Raw genomic sequence first — 21496 nt, forward strand, 5'->3', positions numbered from 1 at the left:
CAGAGATTGAACCCAGGGACACTTCAGCACTGAGTCGCATCCCCAGCCCTGAGTCACATCCCCAGCCCTTTTTATTTTGAGACTAGGTCTCCCTAAATTGCTTACGGCCTTGATAATTGCTGAGGTTCGCTTTGAATTTGCGATCCTCCTGCTTCAGCTTCCCAAACTGCTGGGATTACAGGCATGCAATACCATGTCCAGCAAAATTATGATACTTCTGATTTCTCTAGACCCACTTACCTTAACATTATAGCAGCGAATAGTGTGATCACTGGAACCAGTGTAAAGGGCAGCATTCTTTCCAGAGGTCTGAGTAACCAGAAGGCAGTTCACTTTGGAAGTATGGCCCTCAAAGATACCAATACACTTCCGACTCTAAAGTCAAGCACAGAATAGATAATTACTTGTAAGATATAGGATTAAACAATATATTTAATTAACAACAACAACAACATAAATGCTAAAACTTTCAGTTCACTGTTATATTCTCAGTGCCTAAAATAGTGCCTGGTACACAAAAGGGGTTCGATAAATATTTGTTCACCAAATGCTTAGCAAAACAGTCCAATATACTGAAGTACACAACATATACTGAGGTACACAGAATTATGTCAACTGAGTCATACAAAAAAATACTTAGGGCAATTCACTATAACAAAGGCCTGTGCTGGGAGTGTAGCTCAGTGGTAGAGCATATACTTATAGCATGTGCGAGGCCTTGGGTTCAATCCCTAGCACTGAGAAAAAAAAAGATCAGAATTTTCATGCCTAGGGCAAGATTCTCTAACACCCAGACAAAGTACCTAGCCAATCCAAATTGAAGCTAATTACCCATAAAAGTTGCATGTTTGATCATCAGCTTGAGAACACTCCACAATACTAAAAAAAAAAAAATGTGTCAGGTGCTATCACAAGTCTTCAGGGTCTAGGTATGATTTCCTAAGGGAATATTCTAAATGTCATTTCCATGTATATACCAAGATCTATTTAGAATGTGCATATATATACATAAACACACATATCTTGTAATTTAGTAGAGTTGGACTTGATCCCTTAGATCTTACACTCATACTTCTTGTACCACTGTTTCCCTCCTTCTGTGTCATTGCTGCTGCTACTCATATCACTAGACTAAAGGAACCTATATACCCATTGCCTATAGTAAACACATCTTTCTGGTTCATCAGCTTTTGAGTTTTTACTAACTTTAGTAACTTTACATATTTTCACAGTGTTTGTGCAGATAACAGTGTTTCTAACGTTTCTTGGCTATCACTGTTGATAAACAGATTTAGTTTTGATATACATCAAATCCAAATCCAAAATTTAAAATGAACATCAGATCATAAAAGTATGAGGGAGTAGAAAAGTGTTGTTCTCCTTAACAACTTGGATTCTATAATTAATTATTAGGGAAAAATGTTTCCTCTAATACTTCCCCAATATTTATACCATCACTCCTAATACAGCAGCTATGTAACTGACCCCCATCACCAACTCCAGGGTGGGACCTGACTGGCTCAAGCCTGTTTATATAATTCCATCCCCCTTTCTGATGGTAAAAGGGAAAATAAACCCCAGAGGCACTTGACAAGAGAACTATATTTTAGGAAAAGGTGGTAACAGAGAATGCAAAGTTGAGAGAGATAAATTAAGTACCCAGTGACCCTGCTGAGTTGCTGGATCAACTACAACTAAAGTCAGTAAAGCCCCTTAATAAACTCCCCTTCATGTTTAAAAGAGTATGAACAAGATTTTTCAAAACTTATAACCAAAAACATTCAAAATGTTGTATTTACTTACTACTAGATTATAAACTCGGACAGTTTTATCCGCTGAACAGGTATACAGTAAGTTTCCAAATATCTGAATAGCATTTACTGCAGCTTGGTGCCCCTCAAAGCTTCCTTCTGTGGGCTCATCATCATCTCCTGGCTCTGAAGATATTTCTAGAAAACAAAAATAGGTTTCAGAGATTTGTCTGCTACAGTCTGGAAAGATACTCAAAATTCAACAACTTTATACCATATAGTTGTCCCTGAATTAAACCTACAGAAGATCTCCTTAAAGTCTATTTCCTCTAGCAGAATATAACAATTCTCACTGAAAATCTTTAGTTTGAAGTTTCTAAAATAAGAGAAGGCAGGGGGGACCTTTCACTTAGGAAGAAAATTCTTATAGAATGAGCTTTTCAGTGATACTTGAAAGGTACCCAGTCTCTCTCCTTGCTGCCTCTCCTGCTTCTAAAGTTATTTCTCTGAATAAGGGATTATTCTTTAAGCAGTTCCTTCTCAAAGCAAAAATTTCTTGAGCCAATAAAAATAATATTAATTAGATGAAGAGATAAGGGACTCAGATAAGAAAGAAGGAAGTAAGAGACCTGAAAAAGTCAGGTTTTGAAGATTCTGTTGATGTTCCTGCTTGCCATTCTGTAAATATTAAACCCTGGTCTACAAGCCTTTTTTCCTGTGGTTGATTTAAATAAAATAAAATGACAAATACCTGAAGAGTTCTTTGATCCTTTTATGGAGGAGATCACAGTCTGAGTTTCTGCCACACTGCAAAACAATAGCAAGTCTTCTTAGCATCTGTGAGAACAGGACAGGTAGCAAATCTAAAAAAATTTTCTAACCCAAAGAACTTTTATAAACAATAGGCAAAGTAGCAAATGATAACATAAGAGATCAATTTTTCCATCTCAAATTTCTATATGAAGAGAAATAAAAACAGAATGAATATTTATAACCTAATCAAAAGAGAAAGCAGAAAAATCTCCACTATTAAGATCTGATTCCTCCATTTCCATAACCTTTACTATTCTCACATAAATTTTGGCCTTTAAACAAATTCTGATTCATAAATAAAAGTTTTATTTATTTCTTGTACTGGGGACTGAACCCAGAGGCACTTTATCACCGATCTACCTCCCCAGCACCATAGGAAGTTCTTAAAATAAAAAAAAAAAAAAAAACACTGGTGGTCGGGTGCAGTGGCACACACCTGTAATCCCAGTGGCTCAGGAGGCTGAGGCAGGAGGATCTCGAGTTCAAAGTCAGCCTCAGCAACAGCAAGGCACTAAGCAACTCAGTGAGACCCTGTCTCTAAATAAAATACAAAAAAGGGCTGGGGATGTGGTTCAGTGTTTCAGTGCTCCTGAGTTCAATCCCCAGTAGCCAAAAAAATAAAAAATAAAAATAAAAGACTAGTGAAAGCTCTTTTGATTGGACCAACAACAACATCCTTACCTTACAGGGATGCCATCCTTGTAGCGAGTACCAAGCTCACTGGTTGAGCTAACTTCATCACAACCAGAACGAGTTTCTAGTGGGTTTTGTTCTGCAGAATTCCAAATATCTTTTTTAGATGGGCTGTCAGGTTTCTCTTCTCCAGATTCAGAAGAATCAATGGCTACTACTTCTAACTGAGGATTAGGAATTTCCAGTACTTCCAGGGATGAGTCACTGTCTGCCTCATCTCTGACACTCTCTTGCTCCTGACCAGTTCTATCTTCCCAGGTAGAGGTTGTTACTTTACCCCCTTTAGTTAACTTTCCACTTTTCACTTTCCTTATGGGTTTAGCAGTAAATACATCCTGTTCAGTGTCACTATTCTCAGGAACATGGGCAGCCCGTAGAGTTTTCTTTTTCCGAAGTTTCTTCTTTTTCTTGTTTCCCCTAGTTTCAGCTGATGTCAGAGTGGATTCTGCCTGTTGCTCAGGCTGGTCAACTGGAGAATGAGTCTCCTTCTCCAAGGGGGTTTCTGAAGCAAAAGATAATCTTAGAAACAAACTGCTACATGCTTCAGACCCACTGTTGCCTTTGGCTGGCTCTTCATCTTCTTTATTTATGCTAGGAAGATCGGTTGATTGGGAAGAGGGAGAGTTTTCTCTGTTTCTGGTATTTCCTTGCTCCACAGGAAACTTCAGATCTTGGACAGGCTCATGGCAATTTTCTGTTAGTTCTGATAAGGACAATGTGGCAGTGATGACTGGATAAACTGGACAACTGATGTCTCCTAAGTTGAGAAGGAAAAAACTACTGCATCTTTTTTGTGTGTTTGCAAACTACAAATTATTTATCACTAATTGACTTCGCTACCAAATAATTTCATTAATAAATCCATGATTGTTACAGCTGTTAACTCATCCTTCATGAAGTTTCCCATAACCTACACTCATCCCTATTAGAGCACTTATCTTCTGCTTTGCATCAATCTCAAAAATAACAGACATGTCTTATTCCCTACAAAAGCTCCTTATGTGGCTCTGGGTATAGCTCAGTAATAGAGTGTTTGACTAGTATTTGTGAGGACCTGGGTTTGACCCCCAGCTCTGCCAAAAAACAAAAACAAAACAAAAAAATTCTATGAGGAGATAGGGATTGCTTCTATTACTCTTATTCTTACTTTAAATGTCCACAAATTTAACACTGTGTTTTATTCTTAGTAGATATTTAGATATCTATTTAGCTAAAGTATTTCTACTTTTCTTAGAAGTTTTCTTTTTACCCACATACCATCCTATTTCACTATACACTGGCAATTAGAAATTCAGCTGACTTAAGAATGCTTATTTTCACTGACTAAAGTATTTCATGTCTAGGAATTTAAACTGATGAAATATTTACAGATGTACTCAAAGACATACAATGTAGTGTTACACAGAATATGGAAAAAAGTGGAAAAAATTATTCAAAAGATTACATGAATTATTGTGCATCTTTTAAAAATTTTTTAAGATATTGATGGAGCTTTATTTTATTCATTTATTTATATTTGGTGCTGCAAATCAAACTCAGTGCCTCACACATGCTAGGCAAGTGCTCTACCACTAGGTCACAAACCCAGTCCCAAATTATTGTATAGCTTGATTGTGCAATTTTTCAAATATTATACAACTAGTAAAATTTTAAAAATATTTTAAAATATGGAAATATAAAAATATGGAAAAAAATTTGGGGGAGGAGACAGGGTATTGCTAAATTGCCATGGGTGGCCTTGAATGTGGCTGGGATTACAGGCATATGCTACCAGACCTGGCTCTAGATGAATTATTTTTATGACAAAGGAAAATGAAATATTAAAAGCAAAAAGTCAGGTTATAATAGACTATGATTTCTCCTTTATATAAAGTCTACATATAAGCATACAAATGCCTGTGATGTAAGAAAGATTCAGGGCTAGATAAAGCTCAGTGGTAAAGTGCTTGCCTAGCATATACAAGGCCCTGGCAGGTTCAATCACTAGTGTCAAAACAAAAAGAAGAAAAAAAGTCTTGAAATATAGCCAGGAATGGTGGTGCATGCTTGTAATCCTGGCAATTCAGGAGGCTGAAGCAGGAACACTGCAAAGTCAAGGCCAGCCTCAGCAACTTAGCAAGACCCTTTCTCAAAATAAAAAATAAAAAGGGCTAGGAAGTAAGTAGTTAAGTGGTAAAGTACTCTGGGTTCAATCCCCAGTACCAAAAATAAAAAAATAAATAAAGAGTAAGGACTGAAATATATAACAAATAACATCTTCATTTTTGTAGTCTCCCAACTTTTTTATAAGGAATGTGAATTACTTTTGTAATCAGAAAAAGAAATCTAATAAAAGCTATTTTTTTAAAAAGATTTAAAAGTCACTGTAATTCTTTATTACTATTTTTTAAAATCCAAAAAACTATTTACAAAAAAAGGAACTTAAGATCAATATGAAGGATAATTTCCATTTGATATCACTATCTAGATTATTATTACAACAGGGTGCTGGAACTAAAAGCTAGGGTTTTCAGACAATTTCTACTCAAGAAATCATACAATGCCAGTTTATTTCTTTGTTTGGCCTAATTTTCAGTATGGCACCACTGTGGTCACGAAAATATCTAAGAGAATTTTAAATAGCTAAGAAGTTATTCTCAAATGTTAACCAGGTGTTATCTTATGAAAAGAGTAAAAAATTCTGGCTACTTCTCAAAACCACCCAAGTTCCCATTAGATGACTACAAACTCCAGAACTCATGTCACCTTATCTTGGCTACCAGCCTTTCAGGCTTATAAAAGTTCTGACTTGTATTTGAGATGATAAAGACAGTTGATGAGAAACTCAGAGCATATATGCCTTATCTAAAAAACTGGCTAAACGACTTTAACCCATTTATCACAAAGACCAAATAAATTCTGCAACTGCCTAATAAATGGAAACTTTTTTTTAAAAGAAATGTTCTTATATTTTTAGTGGTTGATGGACCTTTATTTTATTCATTCATTTATATGCGGTGCTGAGAATCGAACCCAGTGCTTCACACATGCTAGGCGAGTGCTCTACCACTGAGCCACAGCCCCAGCCCCATAAATGGAAACTTTTAAGTACTAATACAAAGTCAACTCAGTAACCTTAAATTAGAGAAAATTAAGGAAAGTTACTGATATTTAAATTATATTTTCTGAAACATTTTAAAGTAACCCACCTATAGGAAGGCAGTTAAATAAAAACTTAATTATAATAACTTTAGTTTTAATGGACAAATATGGTTTTGCACTGATACATAACTGATATACAACTGCCCTAGTCTCACTGCAGGGATACCCTTTAAGCCAGAGAAAAGTTTACTTACTATTAGCTTGAGGTAATTCCTTGGACACACTGCAAGCAGAGCCTTGTGACACAGCATTCACATTCTCATCTTGTTCAGGAGACATGGGCTCTTGTTTAATCTGAACTGATGAGTCTGGAGCAGGGACACTGCCATGGGCTTGGAAAGTAGGAGATGTAGTTACTTGGAGAAGGGCTCCAGAGGATGATGGAGATACATGGGAATGAGGAGGCTCCAGAAAAATTGGGAAAAAAGGACTAGGCAGCAGCGTGGTATCAGCAGATGTCTGAGATCTACTGTTCCTTTGTTCTCGTGTGAGGCTACAGGGAAGCTGGTCTGGGTGCTCAGAAGGTTCATATGTTTCTAGAACAGGAAGCACATATACGAATACAAAAATGTTATCTGAAAAGTTACTTATTTCTGAACCAATCTGTATCTATAAAGATTAGAAAGAAATTTTAAATAAATATACTAGTACACTCCCTCATAATTCTTCAAAATAGAATGTCATCTAACCTATACAACTACCAATGATACAGGTGTAGAATAGGCATCAGCATATCAATTTTCAAAACTTTAAGTGACTTATCCAAAGTTATACAGGCACTAACGGAAGAGTCAAGATTTGAACCCTGGTCTTTTGATTCTTAATCCAGAGTTACTATCTCCATCCCTCAACATTTTTGGAATATACAGTTTTAGGTTTTTTTGTTTGTTTGTTTTTTCTCTCTCTCCTTTTTGTCTTTTGCAGCACTGGGATTGAACATAGGGTCATTCTACCAGTGAGCTATGTCCCTAGCCCTTTTCATTTTTTATTTTGAGAAGGCCTCACTAAATTGCTGAGGCTGTCCTCAAATTTGCAATCATCCTGACTTGACCTCCTGAGTTGCTGGAATTACAGGTGAGCACCATTGTGCCTAGCTGGTTTCAAGCTTTTTACAGAAGGATGAAACCAAAGAGACATGGGTGAAACAATATGACCTTTCCATAACTATTTTTCCTTCCCTTCTATACAGAACAAAAAGCTATGGATACCCTATGAATACCTTGTAATCCCTGTAGAATCTGTATTCTATGAGTCCTCAGTGCACTCATCTCCATAGTTATCTGAAAACAAAGTATCTTGTTAAGCATTTCAAAATCCAACTTCTGAGATGATCTGTTTTCATTAGACCATCCATATGCTGTTACCTGCTGCTTGAGCATGAGCAGCCTCTGAACTTCAACATATGCTGTCTGCAGGGCTGCCCGGGCTTGCAGAAGGTTGTTATCCATGCACTGCAGTGATTTGCTTAGTTCTTCCTCTCTTAAGGAAATATTCAGCAGCTGGTCAACCTGAGAACGTTCTGCTGAAAGAAATCATAAGGCCCAGCTTAATACTGGAGACGTCAGTAATAATTTCTCAGAAGACTGAACTACGCACCAGTGATTCAGGAAAAAACTTTTATTTTCTCCTCAAGAGGTTAAAATGGAGACTCATTAAATCTCAAAAAAACATGTGGTTAAGCCTGATGATATCAAAGAGAGAAATGAAATAAGAATCGGCAGGACAGTAGGTCAAGTATGCCACATTGTACTATCTTACCTAACCTAATCACTACCTTCTACCACTACTTTCCAGGCGAAATCTCTGTTCAGGCACATCCACTGTTCTATGTTTCATTTTTCACTATTTAGCTACCATCCACTTCACTTAAGGCTTTTGCTTAGATTGGGCCCCAGAACTGATCTGCTTGGAATTTTCCTCCAAAACCATATATTTTTCTAGTCTATTAATTTCAAACGGTTCTCTTTAGTCAGATTTTTTCTTTTTAACTACTGATACATGTATTTTTAGTTCTGTATATATTCTAGATATTAAACTCTTGTCAGATGTACAGTTTGCAAATATTTTCTCCCATTCTTAAGATTGACTCTTTACTGTTATTTCCTTTAATGTGCAGAAGCTTTTTAGTTTGATGCAATCTGATTTGTCAAGCTTTTGCTTTCTGTGTTTTGGGGTCTTATCCAAAAAATCCTTGCCTATTCCAATGTCCTAACACATTTTCCATTTTCTTCTGGTATTTTCATAGTTAGATAGCTCTTCTTATTAGAGAATGCTTTGTGAAGAAAATACACTTTGTCAGTAGAAACATAGGGTCAAACTCAGACTATTTCTCCTACATACATTCAACCACACAGATCACTTTGATGACAGACGTGTGGGCATTTTCCCATACGCAGCAAGAATTGATTCTTCAGGGAACACCACCAGCCAGTGTTCTCCAATTCAATTCCAACACTATTTACCTGGAAATAGCATCATATCCTACAGACTGAGCACTTAAGTCTCCAAGACTACACCCCACCCCTCAGATGCTAGGCAACAGTCCCAGGTTGTTTTACGTATTGCTCTGACCAACAGGCTGTAATTTAGGGTTCTCAAAACCCTCAGGTTTGATTAATTTGAACAGCTTACAGAACTCAAGGAAATACATACATTTATTCATTTATTATAAAGGATATTACAAAGGATACAGACAAAGAGATGCATAGGGCAACATATGAAGAAAGGGGTTTTGATGCTATCTAGGTGAGCCACCTCCAGGAACCTCCATGTGTTCAGTTACCTGGAAGATCTCTGAACCCTGTCCCTTTAGGCTTTTATGGAGGCTTTACTACACAGGCACAATTGATTAAATCATAAGCCACTGAAGATTAATTTAACCTTCAGCACCTCCCCGTTTCTGCAAAAGGCTGCAGGGAGGAGGGTGAGGGGGTTGAAGAGTCCCAACCCTCCAATCCTGCTTCGATCTTTCAGGTGAGCAACCCTCATCCTGAAGCTACCTGGGTAGGGTCTGCCAACCATAAGTCAACCAGTAGAACACAAAAAAGGATTCTATCACTTCAGAGATTCCAAGGATTTAGGTTGTATGCCAGCAAACAAAACAAAGACCAAAAATATACTTCACAATATCACAGATGAGTGTATTTAACTTAAATAAAGTGTTTGACCGTCACTGGCTCTTTGCGGTTCCAAAATCCGTGGATATTTGTCACCGCCTGCAGCAACAACTTGCATGGGTCTTATGGGTGGTGGAGTGGAAACTGAGCTACTTCTATCTTTCTCTTTAGTGCGCTGCTTTCTTGTTTGTTCATAGAGGATAGAGGAAATGAGGCTTACTTGCTTTGAGAGGAGAGAGAGAGAGACTTTGCTTATCAGAGAGAAAGAAGAGTCTTTGCTTAAGAGAGACCTTGAGAGAAGGACAGGCTTTGCTTAGAGGAAGAGAGACTTGCTACGCCTCACTTAAATTCTGCTGCTTCCTGGTGCGTCCTGCATCCTGTGAACGAAGGGTGTGTCTACCTAAGGTGCCCTAGTGATGCGTCTCAGTTCTCCATTCTGTGATCTGCCTTCCGCCGCTGCCTGCTAGCTGCTGTGCCGCTTTTCCCTACTAGCTGCCATCGCGTGTTTCCTAGCTGCTTTTCCCTGCGTGTGTCGTCTTCTATTGCTTTTCTGCTAATGGCTGCTGTCCGTCCCTACTAGCTGCTGTGTTCTTTCTTCTGCTGCTGCCGCCGCTTTTCCCTACTAGCTGCTGCCACGTGTTTTTCCCTCTGGCTGCTGCCACGCGTGTGTCTTTCTTCTCCTGCTTTTCTGCTAATGGCTGCTGTGTATGTCTCGCTCTGCCTACGCTTATATCACCTCCAGGAGGTGGAGAGCAGGGCCACGCCTCTTACACAAAGATTAGGTGAGACGCTCCGAGCAGGCAATTAGTGCTCGAGAACACATGCGCATACATTGTGTGTGTGGACGATAAAATCACCTGAGTGTGCTTATGTCAATTAACCTCCTCGCTGCTGATGTGATCAGGCGCCATCCCGGCGCTGCCAACATGGCACAGCCCCCAACATTTGACAATATGTATTTCTCATCATTATGTTTGTCTTTTCCTCAATATTAAAACCTCTCCCCTAAATGTCAGATTCACATATCCAATTATGGTATCCCTTTCTAAGTGTCTCAAAGGTCCCTTAAATCAAAGGATCCAAAAGGGAACTCATCTTTCTCTAGCCTCAACCTGTTCCTGCCATAAAGTCGTCTATCTCTATAAATGATACCATCATCTGCCTAATTCCCAATCCAGAAATTGGGATTGTCCTTGACTCTCCCTTATCTATCACATCCACTCATCAAATCACTCCCTGCAGGAAAAGCAAAAGTCACAGAAGCCTAACAGTGGGGGAACAATGCTCTCTCCTTAATTCACTATTAGAAAAGCAACCAAGATGCTTCAAAAAATAAAAAGTGAGAGAAATGCCTATAAATGATTAATGTTTTCACTAAATGACCTGCTCTTTTAGATCCTACTGGAAAAGCCCAATAACATTTTCTGGCTTATATTGTCTGAGAGATATATAACCTCAGCTTACAGGGCTATGTGGCATCATATATTCTTCCTCTACTTGTACTGGGTGTTGTAGGAAATCAAACTTTGCTCTTAAGCAAGATGACAATGTCAAAAAAAAAAAAAATGGGTATCAGTGTTTGATGACCACAAGTTATGCTGTGTCAAGTTGTATAAAGACTAAAATGCTATAAGAACAACTTCTTTCTGCCACAATATTCTGCACCATACCTTTTTTTCCTTTAATTTTCCTTCTTTTATTTTTTCTCTCAAGACTTGGGAGTTCAGGAGAAGATCCATCCTGTGGGGCAAAACAAAAAATTGAATAAAGGCCATTACCCAGGAGAAAGAGAAAAAGAATGAATTCTCCAATAGTCATACATTATCCTTCACTATTGCTCACACACAAATCAAATATTAGTTGAATCAATGCATCTGATAAAAAAGAAAAAAAGAAATGAGGGGGCAAGTACAAGGTCAGGTGTCTTCCCAGTATTCTAGAGGTGGTAAAACCCATAGGGCTTAGGCAAAACATTCCACCTTGGTGAAGTAATTCACACATGTGAACAAAGTCAATAACACAAACTCTAATTTTATTTTTGGCATCGTTTCTATTTTAAACTTCAGCAAGAAAACCTTTACAATAAGCAGCTAAAATGCCTGTAAAACAAACTTCAAGATACTAGCTCTGTTGGAGTAGAGGTGGACTCTGATTGTTTTAAACTCAAAGAGAAAAAGACAATTGAATGCCTGTTATGGGCAAAGGAGGGAGAAGTTGTGTCCATACTCAATTCTGACCACTTTTTTGTATCCTTAATCCTTGTAACAAGAATATTAATCCTTCTACTTGATCATGAACTCCTTGAAGACAAGAATTGTTGTATTTCTTATTGTGTTCCCAGTAGCTAGCATGTTATTGGCACAAAGGAGATGGTCAATCAATATTTGGAAATAAATGTGAATTAAGGGGATATAAAAAAAATTATTAGCTTTGCCAAGGACAATCTTTGACAAATTGTATTTCAAACAAATCATCTAACAATATTCCTTATATACAGTCTACCTCAAAGGAGAACTGGAATTTGAAGCAAGACTAAAACCCATGACCCTAACTACTTTATTTACTACCTTAGTTTTAAAGGAAATAAACTATTTTCTCACAGTGCCAGATTCCAGATTCTATCACTACCAGCAACTCTTTTTTTTTTTTTTTTTCCAAAAAGGAATTCTGAGAGGATTAAGCAATATTAAGCAGGAATGCCAGAAGAGCTGAAGTGGTATCAGTGAAGGACAAGATTCTTAAGGAGCCAGGCTGGGTAGCTAAAGGACAAAAGACAGAGTTACAAAAACTAAAAAGTTGGGCCTCAGGACACAAGCCTGTAATCCCAGCGACTTGGGAGGCTGAGGCAAGATGATCACAGGTTCAAGGTCTGCCTGGGCAACTTAGTGAGACCCTGTTTCAAAATAAAATAAAAAGTGCTGGCGATATGGCTCAATGGTAGAGGGCCTCTGGGTTCAATTTTCAACACCACAAAAATAAACAAACAAACTAAATAAAAATACTTCTATGCTATGTTCTTACATATGCACTCTAATAGTATCAAGTTACTTTAGTGTTAATCCTAGCAGTTCTGAATTAAACAATCATACATGCATTACAAATATAACAGAATGCTCTTCAGAAGCACTACAGGGTACAACTATGAAAATAGACTGCATTACAGCTGAAGATATGACTTATTCTTGGTCAGGTGATACAAAGAATCACTGGGTTGGAGACTAGTTTTAGAGATGACTTCATATTTTCCTGGTACTGTACATTCATATTACATTACATCTAATTTAGTGGAACTACTCAGTGAAAGAAACCAGTAGGATGAAATAAGAGCCTCATAGTTCTATTCTAGAGTGTAGAGAACCACAATCTCAAATACCCTCCAAAATCAAATAGTTAAACTTTCCTTATAAACAACTAAATTGCTACATGAGATGTTCTATAAAAAGTACAAGGACTCATACTCACTCCAGTGGCTCTTCGTTTCTTTCTAATACTCTGGCTGTCATTTTGTTCAGCACCAGAGGTACAGCTGCTATCAGTGGCTGCATCTGCTAAACTGGAGGTTGCAAGGACTGAGGATGCATTCGATAAGAGAGAGTTTCTTTCTCCATTATTCTCCTGGGCATTCTGATCCTCTGACGGTGGTGTAGACCTCTCCTGGCTGTTTAGGTCTTTTGCTGAATGCATCAAAGGTATTATATGATCACAGGGTAATTGTGCACTATGTCGCCTTCGGGTAGCAACATTTTCAGCCTTTTCACCTGTTCTGAGGGAGGCAGTCAGAGGTGTCAATTCCTGTTTAAGGCACATCGTTGCTTTCTGACTCTGTGCAGCACTCAAGGAATCACTAGGTGAAACAATCTGCTGGGGCTCGTTTTCTCTGCCAGTACCTTCCTCACTAAAGAAGCTATACACAGAAGGAGCCCTGTCCATGATCACGCTGCTCTCAGAAAGGCTTCGCTTTCTGGCCAACCCAGGAGATGAGGAAATGGAAACACCTTCCCACTGGAATCCTTCTAGATTAGATAGATCAGGATCACCATCTAAATCCAAGACCTCTTGTTCATTTTGAACCAGAGGTACCATTTCTATGCCAAACCTTAAGAAAGAAAAACAAAAACATAAATCAGACATGGTTGTAGGGAGGGGCTCTTTTTACTGTGCCAGACTGTCAAGCACAGGTTACAAAATATGTAAGATGGTTCTTGCCCTCTAAGAGCTTAAAGTCTGATAAGGAATCCAGACATAAAGTAAATAATATTATTATGTCACAAATACTAAATTATAGACTTATAGCCATAAGAATACATATGAGAATAAAAACTGAGGATTTTATTTCAAATAGAACTCTAAATCTACAATGAACACCTAATTTTTAAAAGCAAACAAACCAAAACAAACTAAACTTTTGCTGATCATTTACAAGTGCTAGGCACTACACTGTTTTTTACTCATAATTTCAAATACTATGGGGAAAGGCAAAGGGGGCAAAATAAATCTATTATTTAAACAAGGATAGAAACTACCCTAAGTCTGGAGGTTAGTTTATAATGCCACAGAATTATAATTGAACACTTTACCAATTAGAATAGTACCTTAACATAAGATGAACAGCCAAAATATTATAGAAGTGCTTAAGATAACATTTTGTTATCTGAAGTATAATGCCCAGAGTACATATAGAAAGGTAACTATCCACAGGTTCTAAGTAAAAGGCAATGGAGGACAGTTATGTTTAAAATTGTGCCATTTATTCAAGATCTAGATCTATAGAAATCAAGACCTAAAGATAGATACAGATTTATGGACATGCAAACCAAAGTGATGGATTGCTCATGATTTTCTCCTATGCCCCATCTAGTTTCTCAAAGGAGGTGTGCTTCCATTTTAACCTCCAATCTCCACTAAGAAAAACTGTATTCCATTCGTCACTCTTTGATAGTAAATCAAATCAGACATCTACAGTGGATATTTTTGGCAAATATTTAATTAAAAGGAACAAGCAGAATCCTCTTGACCAAGGTCAAAAGATAACTTTAAAAGAAAGCAAGAAAGAACAATAGATACTGAAGAGAGGCACACACCTGGGTAAGCCTTTGCCCAGCTCTTGTTTTTTCTTAGTTACTTGCTGAATGACCTGTTCCCAGTTAACGTTTCTCCGAGATGCATTTAGAATCTGTCGTAGGGTTGGTTTGAGTCCAGACTCCTTCTCTGTTTCACTCTTTCGATGACCACTAATATTGCGAATGCGGCGAGCACTATTGAGGTTTGGCTCAGGAAGGTGTGTTCCAGTTTTGCTCTTCAAGCTAATGTGCCGGGTTAGATCTCTCTGAAGTGAGGCAGGAAAGCCAAGCTTACTTAGTTCAGGTAAGAGAGGACCAGAGGGCTGACTAATATCACTTTTTTGAAGCTCAGCATCCAAACTAGTATTCTCAAAGCCTTCTGTTTCATAAGATATGTGAGATTTAATAGGGTTGTCGCCCTGTCCATCTTCTAGAGAGGTTTTCAAGTCTAGTAATAATCCAGAGTGTGGACTAGCTGCAGTTGTCACTTGTAACTCAGATTCACTCTGGTGAACTGTGGAATTACAGGGGGAGGTGGAAAGTTTTCGAGGTGTTTTCAGGATTTGTTCATCCTGTTCTTTCTCATCAACAGTGTGAGTGTTGCAGGATAAAACTTCTGTAGTTGCACAACCCAGGGTTCCAATTTTTGTTCCATGCTTTTCTACATCAGATGTCTCTCCATCACTTTCATCTTCTAATGCATGCACTTGAAACTCAATCTTCAAAGATCCCTTTTCAGATTCTTCTACATTCCTACTTGCTTTTGCAAAGTTCCTTGTCCTCTTAGAAGTGCTAAGAAGTGGATTTTGCAATGACTCATGACACTGTAGCACTTCTCTGGCTTTTTGTAATGTTTCATTTAAATTATCATCAGGTTCTTTCTGAGTGCCAGATGTAGCTGTATTCCCTTTTAAAACACGAGGACATGAACTTCGCAATTTGGATATGTAGGGAGAACCATGTCTCTCTTCTAAAGTGGGTTTGTTCAAGGGATTTGAGTGTTCTCCAGGGGAAAAAGAATTTGTTTTGGTGTTTTTTGAGGGATTCTTTGAATCTTGCTTTTGAGGAACTGATTTAGTAGCTGGAAGTGGAAGGAGTGGGGATTTCAATGAAGAAATCCTATCTGAATTATGCTCTTGTTCGTTTTTTTCTGTAATGGGGCAATCTCTCACCACCTCATAGGAAACAGTGCAGTCAGAAGTGGTTTTGTGATTAAGAGATCCAGTATGTATTTCTTTTTGTGTTTTTAGTGTTGAGGAATTATTTGTTTCATCAGTTTGAGGTTCTTGTGTTCCTGCAGTTATCAAGCTAAAATCAAAGAGAGGCTTATCTATCATTTCTGACTTGTTACTGGTGACTTCTTTCAATCCTGACTGTAAATCCAGAGTCTTCTGGGAAGGATAAGGAGTCCAACGACGGGGCTTTTCCCTTGCTACACTGCCATTCTTTCCACTAATTTTGGAAGCTACACTGTCTGTTTGTTTAATGGTTTGGCTTTCTGGCTGCTCAAAATTGAAGTCAAGTAGGCCTTCTGAAGGAAATTTATCACTTGTAAATCCTTCTTCAGAAGGACTTCTGTATGTGGCAACTGTGCCAATTTTGTCATTGTCTTGCCACTGCCATTTATATCTCTCTGGATTATATTTGCTTGACTTGTTAGATTTCTTGTTCCAAAGCATAGTCATGTCTTCCATTTGATAGTTAGAATTTCTGTTTCTGCCTGGTTGAAATTTGTCTCCAGGGCCATTGTAATTCCAACTATTTGTACTACGTACATTGGATTTCCAGTTTCCGTTACTGTTGTTCATATGCCAACTGGAAAAGCCACCTGTTCCTTCAGAATGCCAACTGGAATTCCTTCCTGTACCATTATAATTCCAATCTACCATCCCACTATTTGAATGCCAACCACCTCCAGAATTACTGTGGTTGTGAAACCAGGTTGAGGAACTTCTTGCAACACCTTTATGCCACCCAGAACATCCTCTTGGTCCACCACTATTTCTCAAAGAATGTGAAAAGCTATTTTTTCTATTATTATTAAAGCCATCTTTTTCCCATTTCCAATCCCTCTGTGGAGGTCCACGGTGATGCCTCACTGGCTGGCTGTAACTCTCTCTGTCTTGGTAAGGGATTCTGTCTTCTCGTCTCCATTGGGGTTGCCTGTCATCAGAGTTTATTTCTTGGCTGCTATTGGAAGGCTCATCTTGTCTGAAAGAAAAATAGTTTTTTGTTATGAATTTAAAGGAATGTTAATGTATCCTTTATAAGCAAAACCCACCAAACTTCCCCTCTGCCCTTCTCCCCTATTATTTATATTAAGTAATAGAGTCCATTTTTATTTCTAATAGTGTGTGCTTTCATATCTTTAAATGGTATGGATAAAAAATAGTCCTCAATTAATTAATTTAATATTCAACAATATATTACTTCCCACATCATCCCAGAAATATTAAAAATTAGACACATGTATACTATCCTTCCTTGGTCCTGTTTTTATTGGCATATTCTAGGATTTTGTTCCTATTATTCTATTGTTAATATAATTTTATGTAATTTATCTGTCCTTAATACATGATTTCTCCATTTGCAGGTTCCTTCTGAAAAATCCAGTTTCTTAACCTATTTTTTCTCCTTAACCTACTTTTAAGATCATATTTTGCATGGTTATTTTCATTAATAAACACTTTATAAGCACTTAGACAATGACCGTGAGTGGTATAAGAAAACTTTAATATATAGTTCTTGCTCATGATGGGTTCAGAACCTAGGCAAGGAAATAAAGTCCAACATGAGTAAAATAGCACATACCAAATAAGTAGTAATCACAATAAGTGCTATAAGGAGCTCCATGAGGTAGAGGATTTTATAAAGAAGTAACAGCTGTTTGAACTATTCATGTTAAATAAGGAGTCCATAAAAATGTGAATAAGTTTAAGTAAACACCATGGCAGTAGGTACAAAACCATTTTCTTCTACAAATTGCATACAGTGTACCTAGCACAGAGCTTAGCATGTGCTAGGTGTTCTAAATACTGAGTAATACTAGCCAAAATTTACTAATGCTAAGTTCTTTTAATGGATTACTATTTAATTTTCACAATTCTAAGGCAAGTATTCTTATTATTCCTATTTTTTAGATGAGCAACCTGAGGATGAGACAGGTAAAGCAATTTGCCAGAAAGTGAAAGAGTAAAGATGTGAACCTTGGCAGTCTGACTCCAGAGTTTATACTAGGCCTTGATAGATAAAAATCCCAAAACAAAAGTTTCTGCAGTTAAGTTTCTTTCTCCAAACTTGACTTACATCTTAAATTCAATATTGAGTTTAATTGGCTTGAAGAGCTTTTAATGTCTATTGTAATATTTTAATGTCTAATGTAATATTTTGAACACAAATTATAATTCCTTTTTTTTCACAAGGAATTGAAAGTTAATGTACCTTTTAAAAATGCAAATACTACTTACATTATAAATTACAACATACCTAACCAGGAGACCTGAAGTCCCCGAGTAACAAGTGTTATTACATACACTCACAGGATTTTGTGTGTGTGTGTGTGTGTCTGTGTTACCATTAACTAATTTGCTTTTATCTTTCTAGGCAGTAGGCAACTTTTAATATCCAATGGAACCACTGATTCAGTTATACAAATGAGAACAGAAATGGGAGGAGAATTGGGAAATAAATCAAACACAAAGTAGAATTCCTACATCATCATGACCTGGCTAGACTGAGGAGATAATAGTATTCAGCTAAACCCACAACCCAGAAAGAACAAAGTTAAATATCTTATGCAGGGGAGGGGGACCTCATAAAGAAATAGATAATTTTATAAATAAGTTACCACAGAAGCTTACAAGAAAATTTGAAGAATTGTGCTACCAATGTCTGAATCTATTGAAATGCTTCTCACCCTCTGACTCATCAACCATTTACACAGATACACTAACAATGGCACTGGTGTGTAAGAATAAAACAGAAGTTAGTCTCCTAGAGGCTCCAATTCCCTTAAACAGCAGAAAGAGTGAACGACCTGCTGTACTAAAAGTAATGAGAATGTCATTTGAAGGACTAAGCAACTGAATGATTCAAAGAACCATGTTGTTATTGATATTTTAAGGCTAAGAAAGTCTACTTCAAGGACGTGTTCAAAAAACTAATTATATAGAGTAAAAATGATATATCTCCTTTTTATAACCAAATCTCTAAAAAGGTGAATAATTAGTATTCAAGAAAGACCTCCAAATTTTTATTTTAGAATTTTAATTTTTTTTATCATGTCTTAGGACTTGAAAAATTTATTCCACTCTCTAAATGGTTCTCTCTCATATCTGAAAATTTCTGTCATTAAACTCTTCAGAAAATAAAATCAATAAGGCAAAACTACAAATTCCTAACACCTCAATACAAGCATAAAATTATATCAAACTAGAAAACTTATATTGCTCAAAAGATACTGACACTGTCACATTTAAAATATAAATTTATTTCATAAATATTTATAAGACCACTTAGGTACTGGGGATTCAAAGACAGAAATCAAATTTGGCAGAAGCATCATGTTATATCATACCAGGTAAAAATTATTTTCCTAGATGTTACTTTCGTAATTAAAAATGCTATATATTCAATGAAGCTTAAACTCTATAAGTTTTCCACTAGAAAATTTGAATACCATTAAAACACAGTTCTAAACACAGTTATCAATGTAGTAAAAACCTCAGAAATGTAGCCAGAGCTAGCTTACATAGGGACAATACTGAGTTTAGAATTTTTTAAAGCAGATAGCACAATAGTTCAAGAAAGCATTTCACTGCCCTTTATATTCATAAGAGAATAACCTCGAGCTACATTTTATAACTAAGTTTAAATGCTATAGGTTAAAAAGTACAAAAATGTAAAATATATTCTCTGTTATGCGGTTTTACAGATAAGCTTTTTAAAAAAAAATCAAAATCATCACTTACCGACTTTGTTCTTTCCTTTGTTTTATTAACTGAACGAGTTCCTTGTCAAAATAATCTTCTTCCTCTTCCTCTCCCTTCCCATCATCTTCTCTTTCCTGGGCATCAACATTATCTTTGTGCAACTGGCCAGAAATGTGCTTTGCATATGCAGAAAGACCCACTTCTGTGACCCCACATACTCGGCACTCATGACTACTGTCCCTAGGGAGAGAGGGAGATGAGGGACATTCAATTCTCCCCACTGGCATGGTACACTCACCAGATCTGTTACACTTTCCTCTGAAAGAGACCGCACAATTTGGTACAGTAAAAAATCAGTGCTAATCAATTTCAATGCTCCTTTCATCACTTTAATAAGTTTGTTTGTAAGTTACTTTTGAAATGAATTTCAAATTATTTTCCAGCAATCAAGAGGCAATACACTTCAGATTAATGAGCTTTAGGAGGAGAAATCTTCTTGAATTGCTGTACTTAAAATCTTGGCCAGAGGAAACATGGTGAAAGGGGAGGCAGGGCAGGGGGCTCAGAGCAAATACAAGTTGCTCTGAAGCACACCCATGGTGCCAGCTGCACTCAGAAAGCTAGTGACAGCACTTTCATTTAATCTCCTGCTTCAGAGTCTTCTTCCAGTGAAAGTTAAGGGGTGGAGAAAAGAGTAGGTGGTACAGCCAATCCCAACTGAGTAACTAAATCGCAACAGCTGGCGCTCAGCCTGGAATGTGAAGATTCCGGACCCTGAGACAAATGATAGGAGTAGTCCCAGGGAACTTTTTTTGGTCTGGATGATACATGTGATCTACATTCTGCTTCAGAAGAGCTTTATTTTAAAAGGAATGAAAAGAATTTCAGTTGTAAGCAGTTAACAGCTGTTTTTTTCTCAAGTCACAAAAAATGCTATCATTCTAAAAAGAGGAAAACTAGGTTTTTGGTTTAAATGGGGCAGATAGTATTTATTCTTTTCTTTTACCTGACACATTTAATGGTAAATCTCATATGTGGCCAGTTGTAAGAAGCTAAAGTCTTAAATCTTTTCCAGAGCTGTAACACACTAATAATTTAACTGCTTTTTAGCTTCTTGAAATTCTTTGATTGAGTCAGCTGTCTGCAGTGATTTCTGAGAACCTTCTAAATACCAAGACCACATGGCAGTGGTATCCATTCAATAATTCAATTTGGCTTAACCTTGTATCATGTGACTTGGGTTTATACTAGTGGCATTTTTGCATTTCCTATGCCAATCTATTAAAAAAATACATCAACACAAAAAGACACAATGTCTTTGGCCAGACAGAAACACATGCAGGTGTGCTTCTGCCCCATCTTTCCTTACATATACTTAACAAGATATAGGCAGAATTCATGTCAATTAGCCAGAAGAGATGTTCAAAACTGTCTAGTTACTAGAGGACAGTTTCTGTTTAGAGGTCACCTGAATGTTCATTAAAAAGCAAAAAACTAAAAACCAACTTATTGAACAATTACTTTTTTATGGTCACTGTTGCCAAGTGTGACAAAGGATAAACCCTTACATAGTGCTTGGTAAGCTTAGAAAAATATTGTGCAGGTGGGGATGTAGCTCAGTGTTATAGCATTTGTATAACATGCAATGAAGTCCTGGGTTTGATCCCCAGCAGTGCACACACATACAGATGCCCCCCAATAAAATTCACACACAACACTGTTTCTAATTTTGTAAACATAATGGAAAAGGGAAAAAAGGAGAAAATTTACAAGTTTTCACATTTTTAGGACTTTGTAACTCAAATTCTGATGTTTTAAAGATTCATTTTTAGGTTTCCTAAAAATAATAATACTAGATTACTCTTATCAATGTTCTAATTCCTTCTAATCCCATAGGTACTTAAATACATTATTTTCACCAAGAGTTTTCAACCGTACTTACTACATTTATATATAAGAATAGCAATCGTCAACTTTCCCCAGTTTACCAG

The 21496-nt window shown here is 37.1% G+C and overlaps 1 protein-coding gene across 3 annotated transcripts in view; it reads right to left on the minus strand.

Annotated features, from left to right (window-relative positions):
• Positions 1–21496, minus strand: part of ZNF106 (zinc finger protein 106) — a 55658-nt gene that overhangs the window by 14153 nt on the left and 20009 nt on the right. The window contains exons 4-14 of one of the 3 annotated variants that reach the window (XM_079129042.1): positions 19545–19745; positions 14596–16785; positions 12977–13277; positions 11185–11254; positions 7763–7920; positions 7618–7678; positions 6593–6934; positions 3246–4014; positions 2503–2558; positions 1804–1949; positions 241–375 (exon numbers count right to left, since the gene is read on the minus strand). In XM_079129042.1, the coding sequence (XP_078985168.1) occupies positions 241–375; positions 1804–1949; positions 2503–2558; positions 3246–4014; positions 6593–6934; positions 7618–7678; positions 7763–7920; positions 11185–11254; positions 12977–13277; positions 14596–16785; positions 19545–19745 (4429 nt within the window). Of the gene's footprint in view, positions 1–240; positions 376–1803; positions 1950–2502; positions 2559–3245; positions 4015–6592; positions 6935–7617; positions 7679–7762; positions 7921–11184; positions 11255–12976; positions 13611–14595; positions 16786–19544; positions 19746–21496 lie in introns of all 3 variants that reach the window. The other 2 variants (XM_079129041.1, XM_079129040.1) reach the window with 2 other exon arrangements.

The sequence above is a fragment of the Sciurus vulgaris genome (assembly GCF_902686455.1).
Source record: "Sciurus vulgaris genome assembly, chromosome: 2".
In the NCBI taxonomy this organism is placed as follows: domain Eukaryota; kingdom Metazoa; phylum Chordata; class Mammalia; order Rodentia; family Sciuridae; genus Sciurus; species Sciurus vulgaris.